General features: G+C 35.0%; 1 protein-coding gene across 1 annotated transcript in view; it reads right to left on the reverse strand.

The window, feature by feature from the left end:
• LOC128672570 (uncharacterized) overlaps window positions 1–16734 on the reverse strand; it is a 76241-nt gene that overhangs the window by 18550 nt on the left and 40957 nt on the right. Inside the window, exons 2-4 of the mRNA XM_053749811.2 lie at window positions 11253–11461; window positions 10084–10219; window positions 4793–5001 (exon numbers count right to left, since the gene is read on the reverse strand). Coding sequence (XP_053605786.1) covers window positions 4793–5001; window positions 10084–10219; window positions 11253–11461 — 554 coding nt within the window. The remainder of the gene's footprint in view (window positions 1–4792; window positions 5002–10083; window positions 10220–11252; window positions 11462–16734) is intronic.

Consider the following 16734-nt stretch of genomic DNA (forward strand, 5'->3'; position numbering starts at 1 on the left):
CGCTCAGATGAGAACAAAAGTGACGATCCTCCTTAACCATAACCAAATCAAGCCAACACATCTTCGACTTGTCCTATTGCTTGTTATTATGTGATTTTTTTTTCTGTAGCATATACATCGTGAACTGTCTACGAAAAATCTAAATCCGTGTAAAAAATCATTTCCTAAAAAAAGTCATTGTCCATTGTCTTCTGCTCAATGTGACAAGTAATTGCTTCTGTGATCTATTTGAATTGATGTCTGTGCACACGGTTTCGTGCAAAATGATACTGCAATATTGCACCGATGCACACGACATAGACTTAAGTTTCCATTTGCTTGAGTGCAATAGGTATCTCAGGTATATATTATGTTGTATGCGATGTGATAATCACATAATTTTTACTAACAACTAACGTATGCAAGCAGTAGTTTGAATACTTACTCAGAATTAGAAATAATTCATTGTCCAACTGGTAAAATTTAGGGCATATTGATAATGTCGATTTCACTCTTCGATTGTGTCAAATAATTAAGCATATTTTTTAGTGTATTAACTATGGTTCTTCGTCTTGTATTCAAGGATGTGGATTCTTGTATTCAAGCCAACTAGTGAAGGGGAGTCATTAGTATTCTTAAGTCCTTTACATAAGGCTCATTATACGTGAATTAGTTAATACAGATCTTTAGATTTAAAGTGATATTAGTTCACATTAATTGTCCCCCGTTTCTATTGTTAACGTATAACAAGAATTCTGACAGACTTAGAAGTTAATTAATTGTGGTTTTTAATTAATATTTTTTTTGTTATAACATTCACTCGAAATTAACTTAGCTGAAGTACACTCGGCAGCACATCTCTACAACCTATGCAATAAAAAAATTATAGAAAAATTCCCACCTGCATATTTTTATAGAATAATAAAAATATTAATCCGCTCTCTCCTATCACTTTCAGCTGAGCTCAAAAACACAAGCCAATACTAATACTAAGTATTAATTTAACACAAAAGGAAAGTAGGTAGATAAATATTGTTTATAATCGTAAATTATAAATGGACAATAGAACCAGTTTTCTGTTTCTGACTGCCTAATTTTGTTCACAAAGCTACTAATTTATTTGTTTTAAGGTTTAAAAAATTATTTGGGGATAATTAAAATAGGTATACGAGAGTGACATAAATGGCAACTATTCTATAATTATAAATAAAATAAATAAATAAATATATTAGGACAAATCACACAGATTGAGCTAGCCCCAAAGTAAGTTCGAGACTTGTGTTATGGGATACTAACTCAACGATACTATATTTTATAACAAATACATATATAGATGTACATCCAAGACCCGGGCCAATCAGAAAAAGATCATTTTCCATCATAACCCGACCGGGGATCGAACCCGGGACCTCTCGGTTCAGAGGCAAGAACCTTACCACTGCGTCACCGAGGTCGTCGAGTCAACGAATTGAAAGCTGAATATCGAATATCGCTCGATAGAGGGGATAGGAGAGGTTCGTGCAATTTGGACATGACCATGAAGGTAGTTCCAGGTACAGCTGGAGTTATGAAGTAGGTACCAGCTGCGCCCCGGGGCTTCGCTCCCGTGGAAATTTCGGGATAAAAAGTACCCTATATGATATTCCATATTATATTCTACCCGTGTACCAAATCTCATGACAATCGCTTTAGATAGATTTTTCGTGAAAGCGTAACAAACATACATATATACACACACATCCTCACAAACTTTCGCATTTATAATATTAGTAGAAATGTAAAATAGAAAAGAGTGAAATTTTTTATTATTGGTTACATAAATTAAATTGAAAATTGTCTGTTTGTAATTTCATAACATTTTTTTTGTATATTATTATTTACCCGAATCTATTACCGAAACAACTTTCGTTTCATTTTTCAGGCTAATCTCCGGAACGACTTATCCGATTTTGATTGTATTTTCGGTGTAAAGTTCAAAACGGTTACGGAACACAACAAATGGTAGTTTTTATCTGAATCCAAAAGCAAGTCGACCAAAAAAAAAATCGCATCACAAAAAGAGACCGGCCATTTTGTTTAAAATTAATATATTTTTTTACTGGTTTTCTGAGCAATTGAACAGGACATTAACGGATTTCCAAGCCATGAAAGCTCCATTCAACAGGTGAACCTTCTGACAAAATTATGGAAACAATACTGCCAGTATCTTTGCTCATCTCAGTTTCATTCGGTGCTGCGACGACTCGAAGCCTAAGTCTAGGTGAGCGCAAAAAAAACCTTTAATGATGAGTCTGAGATCAACTCTCTTTGGAGACGATATGTCAACGTCAAAGCATTTATTAAAAAAATTGATCTTCACAATACTTTTTCACGTTAAATTTTGTGTGAGTTTTGACTTATAGCTTTTTGGGAAACTATTATTTATATAGTAGTTTCCCAAAAAGATATAAACTACTGGCATTTCTGAAAGACTATTATTGCATATCAGCTGCCACGGCTATATGTCCCTTGATCGCCTCGTGCGACCAATCCAGGAGTGGGTTAAAATCAAAACAGTTTAAGTCTGTTGTTCGCGGTAATATCTCTTCGCTTATATATAGTATACCTTATTTATACCTTCCGAAACCTGCATTTAAATGAAGCGAGCAGTTTGTGACAGTCTCGCGAGACAAATCGCCTAAACTTCGCCGTATGTGCGGAAAATTTGAGACACCGCAGTTACATCATACCGTCGGAGCAGAGCCCAAGCTTCGTACGAAATATCGCAGAATAAGCAATTAAAATACTAAATAAATTAAAATTAAATGTTTATTTAAAATACTAAATGTCGTTACGAACAATATCAGCATATAAAATATTGTGTTTATTATATTTAACTAGAAAATTATGATTATGATTATTATTATTACGATTATAATTATTTTAATAAGGCAATTTAAATCGAAAATATATCTTTTTGGAGTTTCAAGCGAGGTCTAAGTCTAAACAAAGTTCATCAACATAAAACTATTAAAAAAGTAATTTACTGAATTACTTCCTAATATTTTTAACTAAAATAAATAATTGCATTTTAATTCAATTTGATCGATTGCCAAAATCATTAACCGTTAAGTTAATCAGTGTATAAAAATATATACAAATGTGTATACCTATACAACATTATTTACATGAATTTAAAATTATTTATTCAATTTAAGGTATATACATCTTTTATTGACGTCAAAATTTTACATAAAAGTGTACTATGTCATATGTTTTCACTTCCCACTCATCTCGTAACTTGGAAATATGTCCGTTCAGACTTTTCAAGTTTATGACTACTGTCACGGTGTGTTTTGACATTTCTTTGTGTTTCCAATTTGCTTGTTACAAATTGTTTACTTTTGATACGTTTGAACTTCGTTTTTTTGTCTTGTTCGAGACCGTGTTTCCTTTTCTTCTATCGATTTCTTGATGGCAAAAGGTCACGGTTATTGTGAGAAATTAAATACTTTTATTTATATCAGTAATTTAAAATTTTCTTACGTATATTGCATATTTAAAATGAGTGCAAGATTTTCATACAGTAATGTGATTTGATGTAATCTGTTCACAGCTCAAAGCTTCAAGTACGATCATATGATATATATATATAATAATAGAACAATATGCAGTACTCGAAGCGGTAGTGTAATGGTTAAGTCGCCCGCCTGTGGATCGAAAAGGTCTCAGGTTCAAATCCAACTCGTTATATATCGCCACATGAGTTTGTATAGCTACAAATCTGACTCATGTATAGTAGTTTTTATACTTTCCGCTTGCTTCCGGTGAAGGAGAACATCATGAGGAAACCTGCACCCTGGTTGAAATATTAACTTGTGTGTGAAATGGAGAAGGCAATGGCAAACCACATTATTAATAGTGCCAAAATATATCATCCTACGTAAATGCCACAAACCTGAGCCACGAGAAAATATGACTATTAAGAATACAGTAGGTAAGTACTTATATAAATTTGGGCTATGAAAAACTCTTAAAGTGGTTTAAGATCAAAAAAGGTACAAGTTTATCTTATAATTTAACGATTGCGCGATGGCTAGTAAACTCTGAAGTCTACTCGTATCAACGCGATCGAATGTACCAAGTTAAAATCACTGATTTGCCCTAATATATAAGTATGTGGCTTTGCCAGAACGACAGAGAAGGGGATACATTTTTCTTTGTTTCTTTTTTAGTCTATGATATACTGTCGACGACCTCGGTGGGGGAGTGGGAAAGTGCTTGCCTCTGAACCGAAAGGTCCCGGGTTCGAACCCCGGTCGAGTCATGATGTAAAATTATATTTTTCTTGGATGTTTATCTATGTACGTATTTGTTATAAAATATAGTATCGTTGAGTTAGTATCCCATAACACAAGTCTCGAACTTACTTTGGGGCTAGCTCAATCTGGGTGATTTTGTCCTAATATATGTATTTATTAATACTGCGTATGACATGCATATCTGCACCTTAATGGCAACACCGTAACCCTGCTTTATTAGATTGTTCAGAATTTTCAAATATTCTTACATAAACTCATCTCTTCACGTCTCACGCCGACGTACAGTATTTTCATTAGAGAGAGTAGTGGTGCTCTCAATTAATCAACATACACAAATTATGTTTAAGAAATTATATTTTATGAAAATACTCAAGCCCAAACTGGCATGGTCTCGATAACTAGATTGATAGACAGAGGCGCGGGCTATCCGCTAGATTCCAGAATTTTTTCATCTCATTATTCTTTTCGAAAATAATTTAAAAAGCATGTGTGATTATAACAAATCTACTTACATCAACGTTGATCCCGGCGAAAGGAAATATCTTCGTGGCCGGAGTTTCCGTCGGGGAATATCGGTAAAACTCGTGTCTGCCTCGGTACCACTTGACGGAGTACAGTGGGGCGTCGGTCAGCTCGTACAAGCAGGCCAGGGTGGCGTCTGACCCTCGCTGGACGACTGGTGGGGATATTCTTAACTCCGTCGCTCGGAGACCGCCGATACCTGGTGAAAAGAAATGTGGTCTTCCTTATCAAAATGGACCTTATGGCGGCTAGCACTTAGGTCTTTATTGCCGTTGTTCCAATACATAACAACGGCTAAAATAACTAAGTGCTAGCCGCCGTAAGGTCCATTTTGATTTGTACGACCACAAGTGATTTCGGAATTCAAGTTTTTTAACTTTCTTCTTTATGGCTGTAGTAATATGGTAGCGTTTCAAGCGGATCACCCGAAGGTAAGTGTTCTAACAACTGCAGTAGGGAGTATTGTTGGTTTATCAAAAAAATTGTAGACTTGGTTTTGAAGATGCCTCAGCGATGTACGATGATGAGTTCCTAGTTTGTTTGTACATACGTATCTAAAACTCTATTTAAGCCTCAATATTTCTGTCACTGTCAGTATAATTCACGGTTGCTTCTTCAGCCGTAAAGCGTCAGAGCTCACGAAAACAGTTCAACACTTTTGATACGAACGATTAGGCGTGTGGTTCCGTCCTAGATTATGACCTATTTTCTATACGCCATATTCTCCCGTGGATGTAGTACGAGCCGACTAAGGGACACAAAGCCTAGGGAATGATTGCATTCCCAAGGAGAGTTGACCTCAGGCATCGGGCCGGCTGTAAAATCACAGTTGAATCATCAAAATTGTAAGGTTTTTTTTACGCTGACCCCGGGATTCGCGGCTCCACAAACCCGAACGTAACCGGGAATATGCATAGAGAGAGAAATTTTTGATACGAACATAATTTAGGTTCATAATGTAATTGATGGACTTCCATCGCCTAGTTAATTGACATGTTTTCCACTCAGAGCAAAAACAAACCAGTCTCAAAGGAAAATACTATTATTAAGAAGTAGTAGAATGCTTTTATTCGCTGTAAAAGCAAAAAAGTACAAATAAATTCAAAGCATCTGAAATAATCTCCTAACTATTCATGTAAGTAAACGTACGTTCTTTTTGTGTTGTTATAGTGCATGGAACACAAAGCCATTTTGTGCCGCTTTACTTTGAATTCAATGTGTATGATAATAAAGCATGATTTCGATTAAACTGTGAGATTCGAGAAGTACTACATAATTTAGAATTTGACGTGAAAAGGTGCCTGTAAAGACACAGTACGATGAATAAATTCCATTACGTAATGAATGTCTAATTTCTATAGTTTAGATTATCGAATAGATTACAGTGAAATACCGCAGATTATATAATTTAACCATACTATTTTTATTGCCTGTTTTATGTGTCCCACTGCTGGGCTAAGGCCTTCCCTTTACCATTCTAATATTATAAATGCTGTGTTGTCATTTATAATGCTATGTATCAATATTTTTTTTCTTTTTGTTGATCAAACAAAATTAGGCCACTTAAAACAAAAACCCTCAAAACATCTTCAAAGGCCATCCTAGATTATTATTTAATGAGATAGTGTCCCAAAAGGACAGTATAGTACTGCCGAAGGTAATATGTCTTTATTTAGGGGAACCATAGACCTAAAACATATAGAGATGTCGTGAAAAAAAGTGACGACCTCTTCGGCGGCCTTCATCATGCCAGACTTGAACATATTGGAGGTCCCGGGTTCGATCCCCCATTTTCAGATTGACTTGAGTCTTGGATGTTTATCTAATTATTTATATGTTATAAAATATTGTATCGTTGAGTTAGTATCCCATAACACAAGTCTCGAACTTACTTTGGGGCTTACCCAATCTGTGTGTTTTGTCCATATATGCCTATATATAAATATTTATTTATAACTGGCCGCATGGAACGAAACACTAAACATGTAGCACGTCACGTTGCGTTTTCTCTTTTTTACACGATGCGGACCAAATAGGAGAATTGAGACTGCATGTGGACACGTGCTACGTGTTTGTGTGTTTCGTAGTAGACCTTCTGTAATAGAGACCACACTATGTCCTCTCGACAGGCAAGGATAGCATTCTCTGGGAGATTTGACGTCAGGCAGGTGGCAAGTTGGAAAATAACCAAATTGTCAAAATTTTAGCACTGTTTCTTTACACTGATTCTGGGCTTCACAGTTTCACAATCCTGAATGCAGCCGGAAATATGCGAGGACAAAATATTAAGACTTTTCTCAATAAACTATACTATTTCCAGTTCTTAATATTTATACTTCAAAATTAAACTAAATAATAATTTCAAAAGAGAATAGACTTGTACCTCTTGTACTGTCAACAGCACATCAACATACCCAAATTACCGCGTCATAGAGGTTCATGCAGGATAACTTGACGTAAACGACTGTACAAGTCAACGTTTATCTACGCGCCGCTACCAATAAGACAAAATGGCGTACTTTGTGGTATATGCTCAGGTTAAAGTTAACATCAAAGTTGACTGGTGAAACCCACCGCTTTTCCGTCACGTACACAAGATCTATCTTTTCAGGCCGATTTGCGAAACCTTTTTAACGGACCAACTTGTTTGAGTTGATTTGGGCCTCGACATCCTACTTTTTTGTTTTACTTTGAGTCAATATTTTCTTTTCCCAGTGACTTGAGAGAAACTTGTAAGCGGTTATTTATTACCAAAAGGATATTATTCTATTCGAATGTCTATGATTTTGGTTGCACCAGTCAATTTTGACGTTAACTTTTAACCTGCGCAGATAAAAGCAAAGTGCGCCATTTTGTCTAAACGTCAGCGGCACATAGGTTAAACGTCAAAGAACTCAACCCACAGTCAATTGTTTTAAATGGCCATAAACGTCAATTCGTTTTCAATTCCCCCAAAGAACAAAATGCTTGTTCTTAAGTCCTTTACAATTAGTAGAGCCTTTTAACGTATTAGGACAGCTGATATAGAAAGAGGCTATAAAACGATACAGCACCTGCCGTCTTCTTAATGGAATTCATTACTTGTTTACAGCTCAAAGGAGAAATTCACTTTGTAACTACTAGCTAACATAGTACTATTATACGTCTTACTTCAGTTAAATATATACTAGTGTACTAGATGTTGCCCGCGGCTTCGCCCGCGTTCTTTCCACGGGAACAGTGTACGTATATTCTTACATGTATGGAAAATTTCAAGAAGATCGGTTGAGTAAATATAGCGTGAAGTAGTAACAAATCAAGTTACTTTCGCATTTATATTATTAGCTAGGATTATGAGAACTTTGTGTGATGATAATTGAATGTACAAAAAAATCACGTTCGTAATCGCAAAAAAATACATCAAAAATAAAATAGATCCCCTCACTGCTCCGTCGCGCCATGTTGACTCAACATATATGATGTACGCAGTTGGTTTACAATACTGCGTTGATCATAGTAATACGATCCCATTATTACTCTAGTAGATACATATTTACTAAATAATAACGAAAATATCTTCGATCAATTCAATCTCATAGACTAATATAACAGGGTATATATAACATCATATAAAAATATAGGGTATATTAGTTAAATCCTGTCTAATGATAGCGACCCTTAGGGAGTACTAACACGCCCACTATGAGAGCATACAGGAAAAAACTGACACAAAAACAAGTAGATTCATTAGTAATTCGTCTCTAATTGGATTCGTGCCGACTTCCGCTCTCCAGACCCGGAGACGGCAGTTCATTCTATTTTCCTGTTGAAATATCAAGAAATACTCGCTGGCATTGATTTAAAAGTTAAATAAAATAGATTAAAGTCAGATCATTTTATTTAGGTGTGAATAATATATTAATTGAGGACGGAGGTGGACGCCTGCTTGTGGACTGAAAGGTTTCAAGTTTGAATCATAAGGCATAATCTATTAATTGAGGTTTGGCAAATTAAAATCTCTATTTTAAAAAAGAAGCGGTGGACGCCTGCTTGTGGACTGAAAGGTCTCAAGTTTGAATCATAAGGCATAGTTTATGAATTGAGGTTTGGCAAATTAAAATCTCTATTTTAAAAAAGAAGTGGTGGACGCCTGCTTGTGGACTGAAAGGTCTCAAGTTTGAATCATAAGGCATAATCTATTAATTGAGGTTTGGCAAATTAAAATCTCACAAAACTGTATTGCACAAAATTATAAAAATGGTGGACATACTACCATGTGGCATTTCTACCAGTCCATAAACAAACAGAGATAGCGTTATTGTGGTGCGGTAAAGTTTATACAAGAAGAAAAAGAACGATGCATCTGTGGATATCAATCTGCTCTTCACAGAGGCCAAATTATTCCCAAGAAGGGATCTAGTTAGTTTGGGCTATGTGGATGAGATCCAAGTGGACTGTTACTGGTTTATGAAGATATCATATCGATTTTAGTTGGTAGATGGTAACTTGTTGGAAATGTAGAAATCAAAATGAAATGTTTAGAAATTAGATTTTAACAGGCACTTTTTCACGACGAAATTTTATATTATATAGTCATTTCTCAGTCACAAACTACTGGGATATCGGAACGACCGCTGCTGAGATGAAATGCCGAAAGAAACTCATTTAAACAGTGTTAGTGTTAAATGATAGGGATGTCGTGTCAGAAGGGCTTACCATTATTGTTTAATTTTTTTTTTTCTAATAGTATAACAAATTATATGGTATAAAAGTGTAGTTAGGTAAAATGTTTATTTACTAGTACTGCATACATACTGGCGACAAATTTGCCAAATGTTTACACAAAGTTCGGATAAACATAACAGAAATAAATATATATATATTACACTAGATTTATACGTTATTTGTCATTTAAATAAATAAATAAATAAATAAATAAATATATTAGGACAAATCACACAAATTGAGCTAGCCCCAAAGTAAGTTCGAGACTTGTGTTATGAGATACTAACTCAACGATATTATATTTTATATAATATAATACATATATAGATAAACATCCAAGACCCGGGCCAATCAGAAAAAGATCATTTTCCATCATGACCCGACCGGGGATCGAACCCGGGACCTCTCGGTTCAGTGGCAAGAATCTTACCACTGCGCCACCGAGGTCGTCCTTAACTTATATATACTTATATATAATATATATCTAATATGTAGGAGGGCAAATCCTCCTGTAGTGCAGTCACAAGGTGCAAGAAGGCTAAACCTATACAAAAAAACATTTAATGAATAAACTTACCAACAACATCCAGTCTGCCCACAGCGGTGTAGTGGGGGTATGAAGGCGCGTTTAGTATAACCTCACAGCTATAATTCCCGCTAAGCGCAGGCGTCACTCGAACTATCACTACGTGTGTTTCGTTTGACCTTAACCTCTGAAAAAAAAATCTGTATTCAATAACATTCGTACATCTGTAGTATTAATAATGCGAAAGTCTCACATTTCAAGCTGAACGACAGAATGATATTTAAGAAATTTGGTATGGGAATAGTTATAAACTCCAATGCCCACATAGGCAGATATATTTTTTAATTTTTTACACCCAATACCAGAAAGCTTGTGTGACTAATGGACCCGATACATTTTATTGCGTTCGAAATGGCAAAACAGCTGTATTCATTGAGAAATTAACAAATTTTAAAAATTTTGAGAAGTTTTGAGTGGTCATATTTTAATGATGTCATATTTTGCTGCACATGTATATAAAGAGATTTGAAAAATTTCTGAGCATTTGTCGCAATTTAATCAAGAAGTTAGGGTAGGTTGCACGGTCTACTGTGACGTTAAATTTAACATTAGAGTAGAAAAAAGCAAAATACGTCATTTTGTCTAAACGTCAGCGGCGCGGCGCGCCGGTTAACATCAACGTCAAATTTGACGGTACAACCCTTAAGAGTTGTTTGCGACACAAAATAAATTACTTAGACGCAGAGCTACAATCGTGACACTTTGTTATTGATAGTTTAACGTAACAATTAAAAATAACACAAATAGACTTGGAGTTTAGACTAATGGCATTAGTCTAAACTCTAAGTCATTCATTGGAAACTCGCCGCTATTACGGCTTTCATTGTATCCAATATATTCGTCTTTTTAATAATTATTGACATTGTTTTTAATAATTATTCACGTTATTTTATAATTATTGACATTGTTTTTATTTATACTTATAAATATATATTTTTTTTATTTTGACATCGTAATAATTAGATGAAATTGTATTGAATTATTATTATTGTGAACTATTTAATAAGATACATATATTTTCCTACGCCTCAGGTGGCAGAATATGTTTGACTCTAATTTATATAAGACCATATGTATGTGTTTGTTTGTACACATGTTTTAAAGGAATAAATGATTATGATTATGATTATGATTAATTTGCCACACAAAAATCAACTTACATCAACTTTAATCCCAGTAATGGGCATCACCCTGGTTGTGGGATTCTCCAACGGAGAGTATCTATAGAACTCCTGTGCTCCCCTGTACCACTTGACCGAGTAGATCCCGTAGTCGTGCGACTGGTATATACAGGCCATTGTAACGTTCCTTCCTCGCTGAACGACCCTTGGAGATATCCGCAGTTCCGTGGTACGGAGGCCCCCCGCCTCTGCAGACAAAGATATGATTGAGTTTAAGAATATATATTGATATGGCAGCTCGAATGATATCGTTTTCCTATTTTGCTAAGGGTATTGGTAATGAAAGGGGTTGGAAACAATAACTTTTTTGTGCTATTGTATCTGTATCGACAAGTCCTTTTGATCTATTTGGAAAGAGAATTGCATTTATTTGGAGTGAAATCAGACGGTTCCTTTTTATTTTGTGCAATTTTTCACAACAATAATGTACTATTTACACAAGTTAAATACATTTTTGATATAAGTTAACTTCGTTTTTTTTTTAATAAATACATAAAGCTAGCAGCGCCCCTGGTTTAAATTCTCCCAAAATTCCCATGGTAGCGAACCCGTGGGAATTTCGGGATAAAAAGTACCCTGTGTGTTATTCCAGGTATTCTACCTGTGTACAAAATTTCATAACAAACCGTCCAGTAGATTTCGTGTGAAAGAGGAACACACATACATTTATCCTCACAAAATTTCGCATTTATAATATTCGTAAAATAGTTGATTGTTATTAATATAATACCTAGTTTAAAAATAGCAAGGAAAACGTAACGTCGTTCGATGTATTAAAGTTATAATTAGAGAAAGTTTCAACAAACAATAATGCTCAAATACGACAACTCCAAAACTTAATGAATATCACAGAGGTTACGCGAGTAGACGGTGTTTTACTAGGTATATTGAAAAACTGTTTCGAAAATAATTATGCTACATAATAAAATAATAAAAACGATAAAAAAAAGTAGTGACTTTAACACACGTACATATTTCAAACATCCGGAGCGACCCAACTGGCGCAATTGGCGTTGAGCGCCTCCCTTGTTGCTGTGCAGAATGGTACTTGAAGCGGCAAGAAAAAGTCATTTTTGCCACAAGCTTCAGAGAGATATTATGGCATTTGACGCCTGACAAAAAACCCATGTCCGTGCTGTAAATCATCCAGGAGTTACCTCGTGTGGAGCCGATCCGGGCTGCACTATTAGGTCATGTTTATCATAATAATGCATTTCCATGGACACTGAAGCGACGTGGGAAATTTCAACTTGCAAGATTTGATTACAGACAGACAACGGGACAGGTGAAACTAAATAAGAGCTTGTAATAATTTACAAGTGGTTTTATTACCGCCGTGGGTTTTTTTTACCCTGTAGTGATGAATGACGGGGGAAAAGTGAAGGGGAAAAATAGGGGTACCTACCGCGGTCAAGAGGGACTTATATTTACTGTGTGAAGGGCAGCAATTTACTGCGGTCAGGGATTTGATGAGGACAGATGAGATACAAAGTTTGACCTCTGTGTACTAAATAAAATGATGTATTAATTGTATTAGAATCTTAAACATGTTACAAGATTCTTCAAATCAACCATTTAAAATATAGAATCATATTTTTTCGTGTATAGGGGAAATTACGAACTATCTTGGGGATGTTATGAAAATAAACAGAAATGGCGCGAAAAACACTTGAAATTGAAAACTTGATGGTGCTGATGTAATCTTGACACTAATGGCTCACGCCCACAATGCGGCCAGGCCAATCAAGATGGCGGCTAAATTAATATTGGCAACAAGGAGATATCGCTCAGATTAGTAGATTTTTTCAATATATTTCGGAATATACCCATTTTCGGAATTACCCCAATTCAATGCAATATAATAAAACGTTTCACTAAACAATAAACAATTCTTTGGATGATTGGTTGATCGCGGAATGAATAAAAACCATTACGCTGTAGATTCGGCGGACTGTCTGACGTCAACGCTCTTTGGGAATACTGTTGCGAAAACCTAAATCGCTTCATACATCTACCGGAGAATATGAAGAGGTCCTATTGTGAGACCGAATTCAAAAATATACTGTAACAGGATATTTTTGAATCTCTCATCTCCACTACTAGGTGAACTAAGCGGGTAAATTACAGACAACAAATGTATTATATCATACTGGTGTACCTATCACAAAATATCTGTTGCTGTTATATATGTTCATTCTTATTTTTACGCATCAAAGGAGAAAAAAAAACCTATGTTAGCATGTCTTGTGTCTATGTCTTTTATGTCTAAAAGGTTCAGCTAAAAATATTCTCTCTGTATATAATAGAATAAGTTGATGGTCTTAGCGGTCATGGAATATATCATTCACATAACCTTTGTTAATGTAAGGTCACGACACGAAGTCTGGTGTTAGTTTGACCTCTCTATTATCTTTGTATAAATCACATCACACGATACTTGAATATCTTCACTACATAATATAAAATAAAGTAGGTAAGCGCAACTTTTTGTTTTTCAAGTTCTTTTAAACCACGTAACGGATTTTGGGATGATTCTCCGATCGTTTCGACCGCTGCGGCCGCGCTGTCAATACGATCCGTCAATTTTCTTGACGAATGTATCATTTCCAAAATCAATCATTCATAAGTTGACTTGTTGAAGTAGTAAAACTAATTGTTATTATTGTTAAACTATATCATCATAAAGTCGCTTCCAGCTGTCTGTCCTTATGTATGCTTAGATCTTTGGAACTATGCTATAGATTTTAATTCATTGATGCGGGTTGATAGTGTGATTTTAAAATATGAATTACTAGCTGCGCCCCACGGCTTCGTCCTCGTAGGGATATCGAGATAACATTTACCCTATGTATTAATCTAGGTTATAATGTAGCCGTTTATCAAATTTCATCACAATCCGTCCAGTTGTTTTTTCGTAAAAGAGTAACAAACCTACATACATACACATATACATTCTCACAAATTTTCCTATTTATAGTATTAGTTTAGTAGAACATGACGCAATTATTTCTTATTTAAATAAAATATTTGTTACTTCGGTTTTTCAGCAAGAGCAAATCTATTTAATATAAAATTCATACGTGACTCCGCGATTCTTTATTTAATGGCAAAATGGTGACTGTTAAAAACGAAGGCTAAAATCGATCAATTTACTTTCACGATATGAATAAAACCTGTGTTATCTATAGGAACATTATATATCCTGACGTTACGGTTATATAACTTGAGAAAATACACAATCTGATTAGTTCAATTAACTGTCGATTAAGAATGTGAGATATTTGAACTGTGCATTTGGTCCGAATTAGGTACCTAAGTATTACTTCTCGGTTATACATCTAAATGGAACATTAGAACCACGGTCCAATCAATATGAGAATTGTAGGTTGGAATCACGTTGAAAAAAAAAACTATTATAGGTAGGTATTCGTAATAAAACTAAATGTTGTTTCTTTCCCAAAATAGTGCGGACCCGATCGATCGATTTCTAAAAATACTTAACTGATTGACACAAACATTAAGTTCTCTACTACGTAGGTACGTGTATTTTTAACCTGTTTGAATATATCTATTTCTTACTTTTGCTTCCTATTAAATATAAATATATAAATATATTAAATATATCACGACAAATCACACAGATTGAGCTAGCCCCAAAGTAAGTTCGAGACTTGTGTTATGGGATACTAACTCAACGATACTATATTTTATAAATAGATACATATATAAATAGACATCCAAGACCCGGGCCAATCAGAAAAAGATCATTTTCCATCATGACCCGACCGGGGATCGAACCCGGGACCTCTCGGTTCAGTGGCAAGAACTTTACCACTGCGCCACCGAGGTCGTCAAGTATATATATAAGTATTCTTAAAGAGTATAGTGATTGGGTCTATTTTCATTAGTAATGAACCAGTGCATAGGAATGTAAAGAAAATCTGAGAATCATTAATAATTCTGGTAAAATTTTCTATCTCTATGTTTATTTGTTTACATCAAGTATTGTTATGTCAGGAACTTCCGTAGCCAGTGTCAAACGAGTTGGTACTCTCTTTGGATCTGCATAAAGTTTCCCAAAGGAAGTTTACGAAAAGGAAGCTACCCTCAGGGCTGGTCCAACAGTTTGGCAGAAATAACAATAAACATGTATAGAAATACCACTATTACGTAGCCACCGATATTACTTACGAAACAAAAATCAGGTCATGCTGCTTCAGCCTGGTCATCGCAAACGGAGTAAAGTCAAAAAGTACTGGCTGGATATTATCAAGATGTACTCACATGTCAATAGTCTAAATGATAAATTTGCCAAAGACGATGGATGGTACGGAGTTTAGAAAATCAAGAAAGCAAACTCTGCCCTATCCTGAATTTTTAAGCGAAAATTGAGACTGAAAAAGATAGAACAAAGGACATCCCTACATAGCTCAACTCTCTTAATTCACGTTCCAAAGTTCGTTCACAAGCATTAAACGAGTTTATCACGTTGCACTCTGAGTTTGGACGAAAAACTGAGTAATGCTGATGATGGTACCTATCTGGGCGGACATAAATTTTAGAAAACTTCGCTTGTTTTGCTTTATATTTTACGTGCTCTTGTCTCATTAACATTAACGCATAAATTTCCCACGGAAACAATTTTTCGCGACGTGAAGTACCCTTCTCTATTCTTAAAACTACATGTACACAAAATTTCAAGAAGATTGGTCGAGTAGATATAACGTGAAGAGACAACATACAAACAAACTTACTTTCGAATTTATTAATAGTTAGGATTAGGATATAAAAATCGATACAACTGTGGCAAATAATAGATTAATGGACAACACTCAACGGCTCACATTAAGCACTAAGCTTGTATCCGATCTGTTGAATCCGATGGACACAAATACAGAAGGAGGCACATAAAAAACAGATGAGTTCACCTAGAGCCGCAGACAAATATCAAAGATCACAAACCAGTTTTGATTACATGGAAATCTTCGTCATGCTTTATCGGTGAACTAAGTCGAATACAAACACGAATGAATGCGCATTTCCGCATTCGGTGATAAGATAAAATAATATCTTTAAATAAATTATTCAAATAGTATATATTTGTAACTAAAATAGCTTAAGCGTATATAACGGACACGTGTATTAAAGTGAAGTTGAAAGACAAAAATGCTCATTCCATGTAAAATCAATTTCCGGTAGGTGATTACACAAAAAAAAACACATTTCGAAATAACGTTTGAAAAGACAAGGCATTGACCTTTTTAATAAGACACTGAACTGTGTACGCGTGTGCTTCAGAAAGTGTGTTTTGTTAAATTTCAATTTACACAACTTTAGTATTTATTAGTGCTTTTAATTAATGAAAAGTAACACGATTTGTTACGTATTGCTTTATCCTAAAGCATATCAATCAATCAGTATTATGCGTCACGCTTTCTTACAAATTGCCTTATCCTAAAGC

Source organism: Plodia interpunctella, chromosome 9 (genome assembly GCF_027563975.2).
Source record: "Plodia interpunctella isolate USDA-ARS_2022_Savannah chromosome 9, ilPloInte3.2, whole genome shotgun sequence".
Classification (NCBI taxonomy): domain Eukaryota; kingdom Metazoa; phylum Arthropoda; class Insecta; order Lepidoptera; family Pyralidae; genus Plodia; species Plodia interpunctella.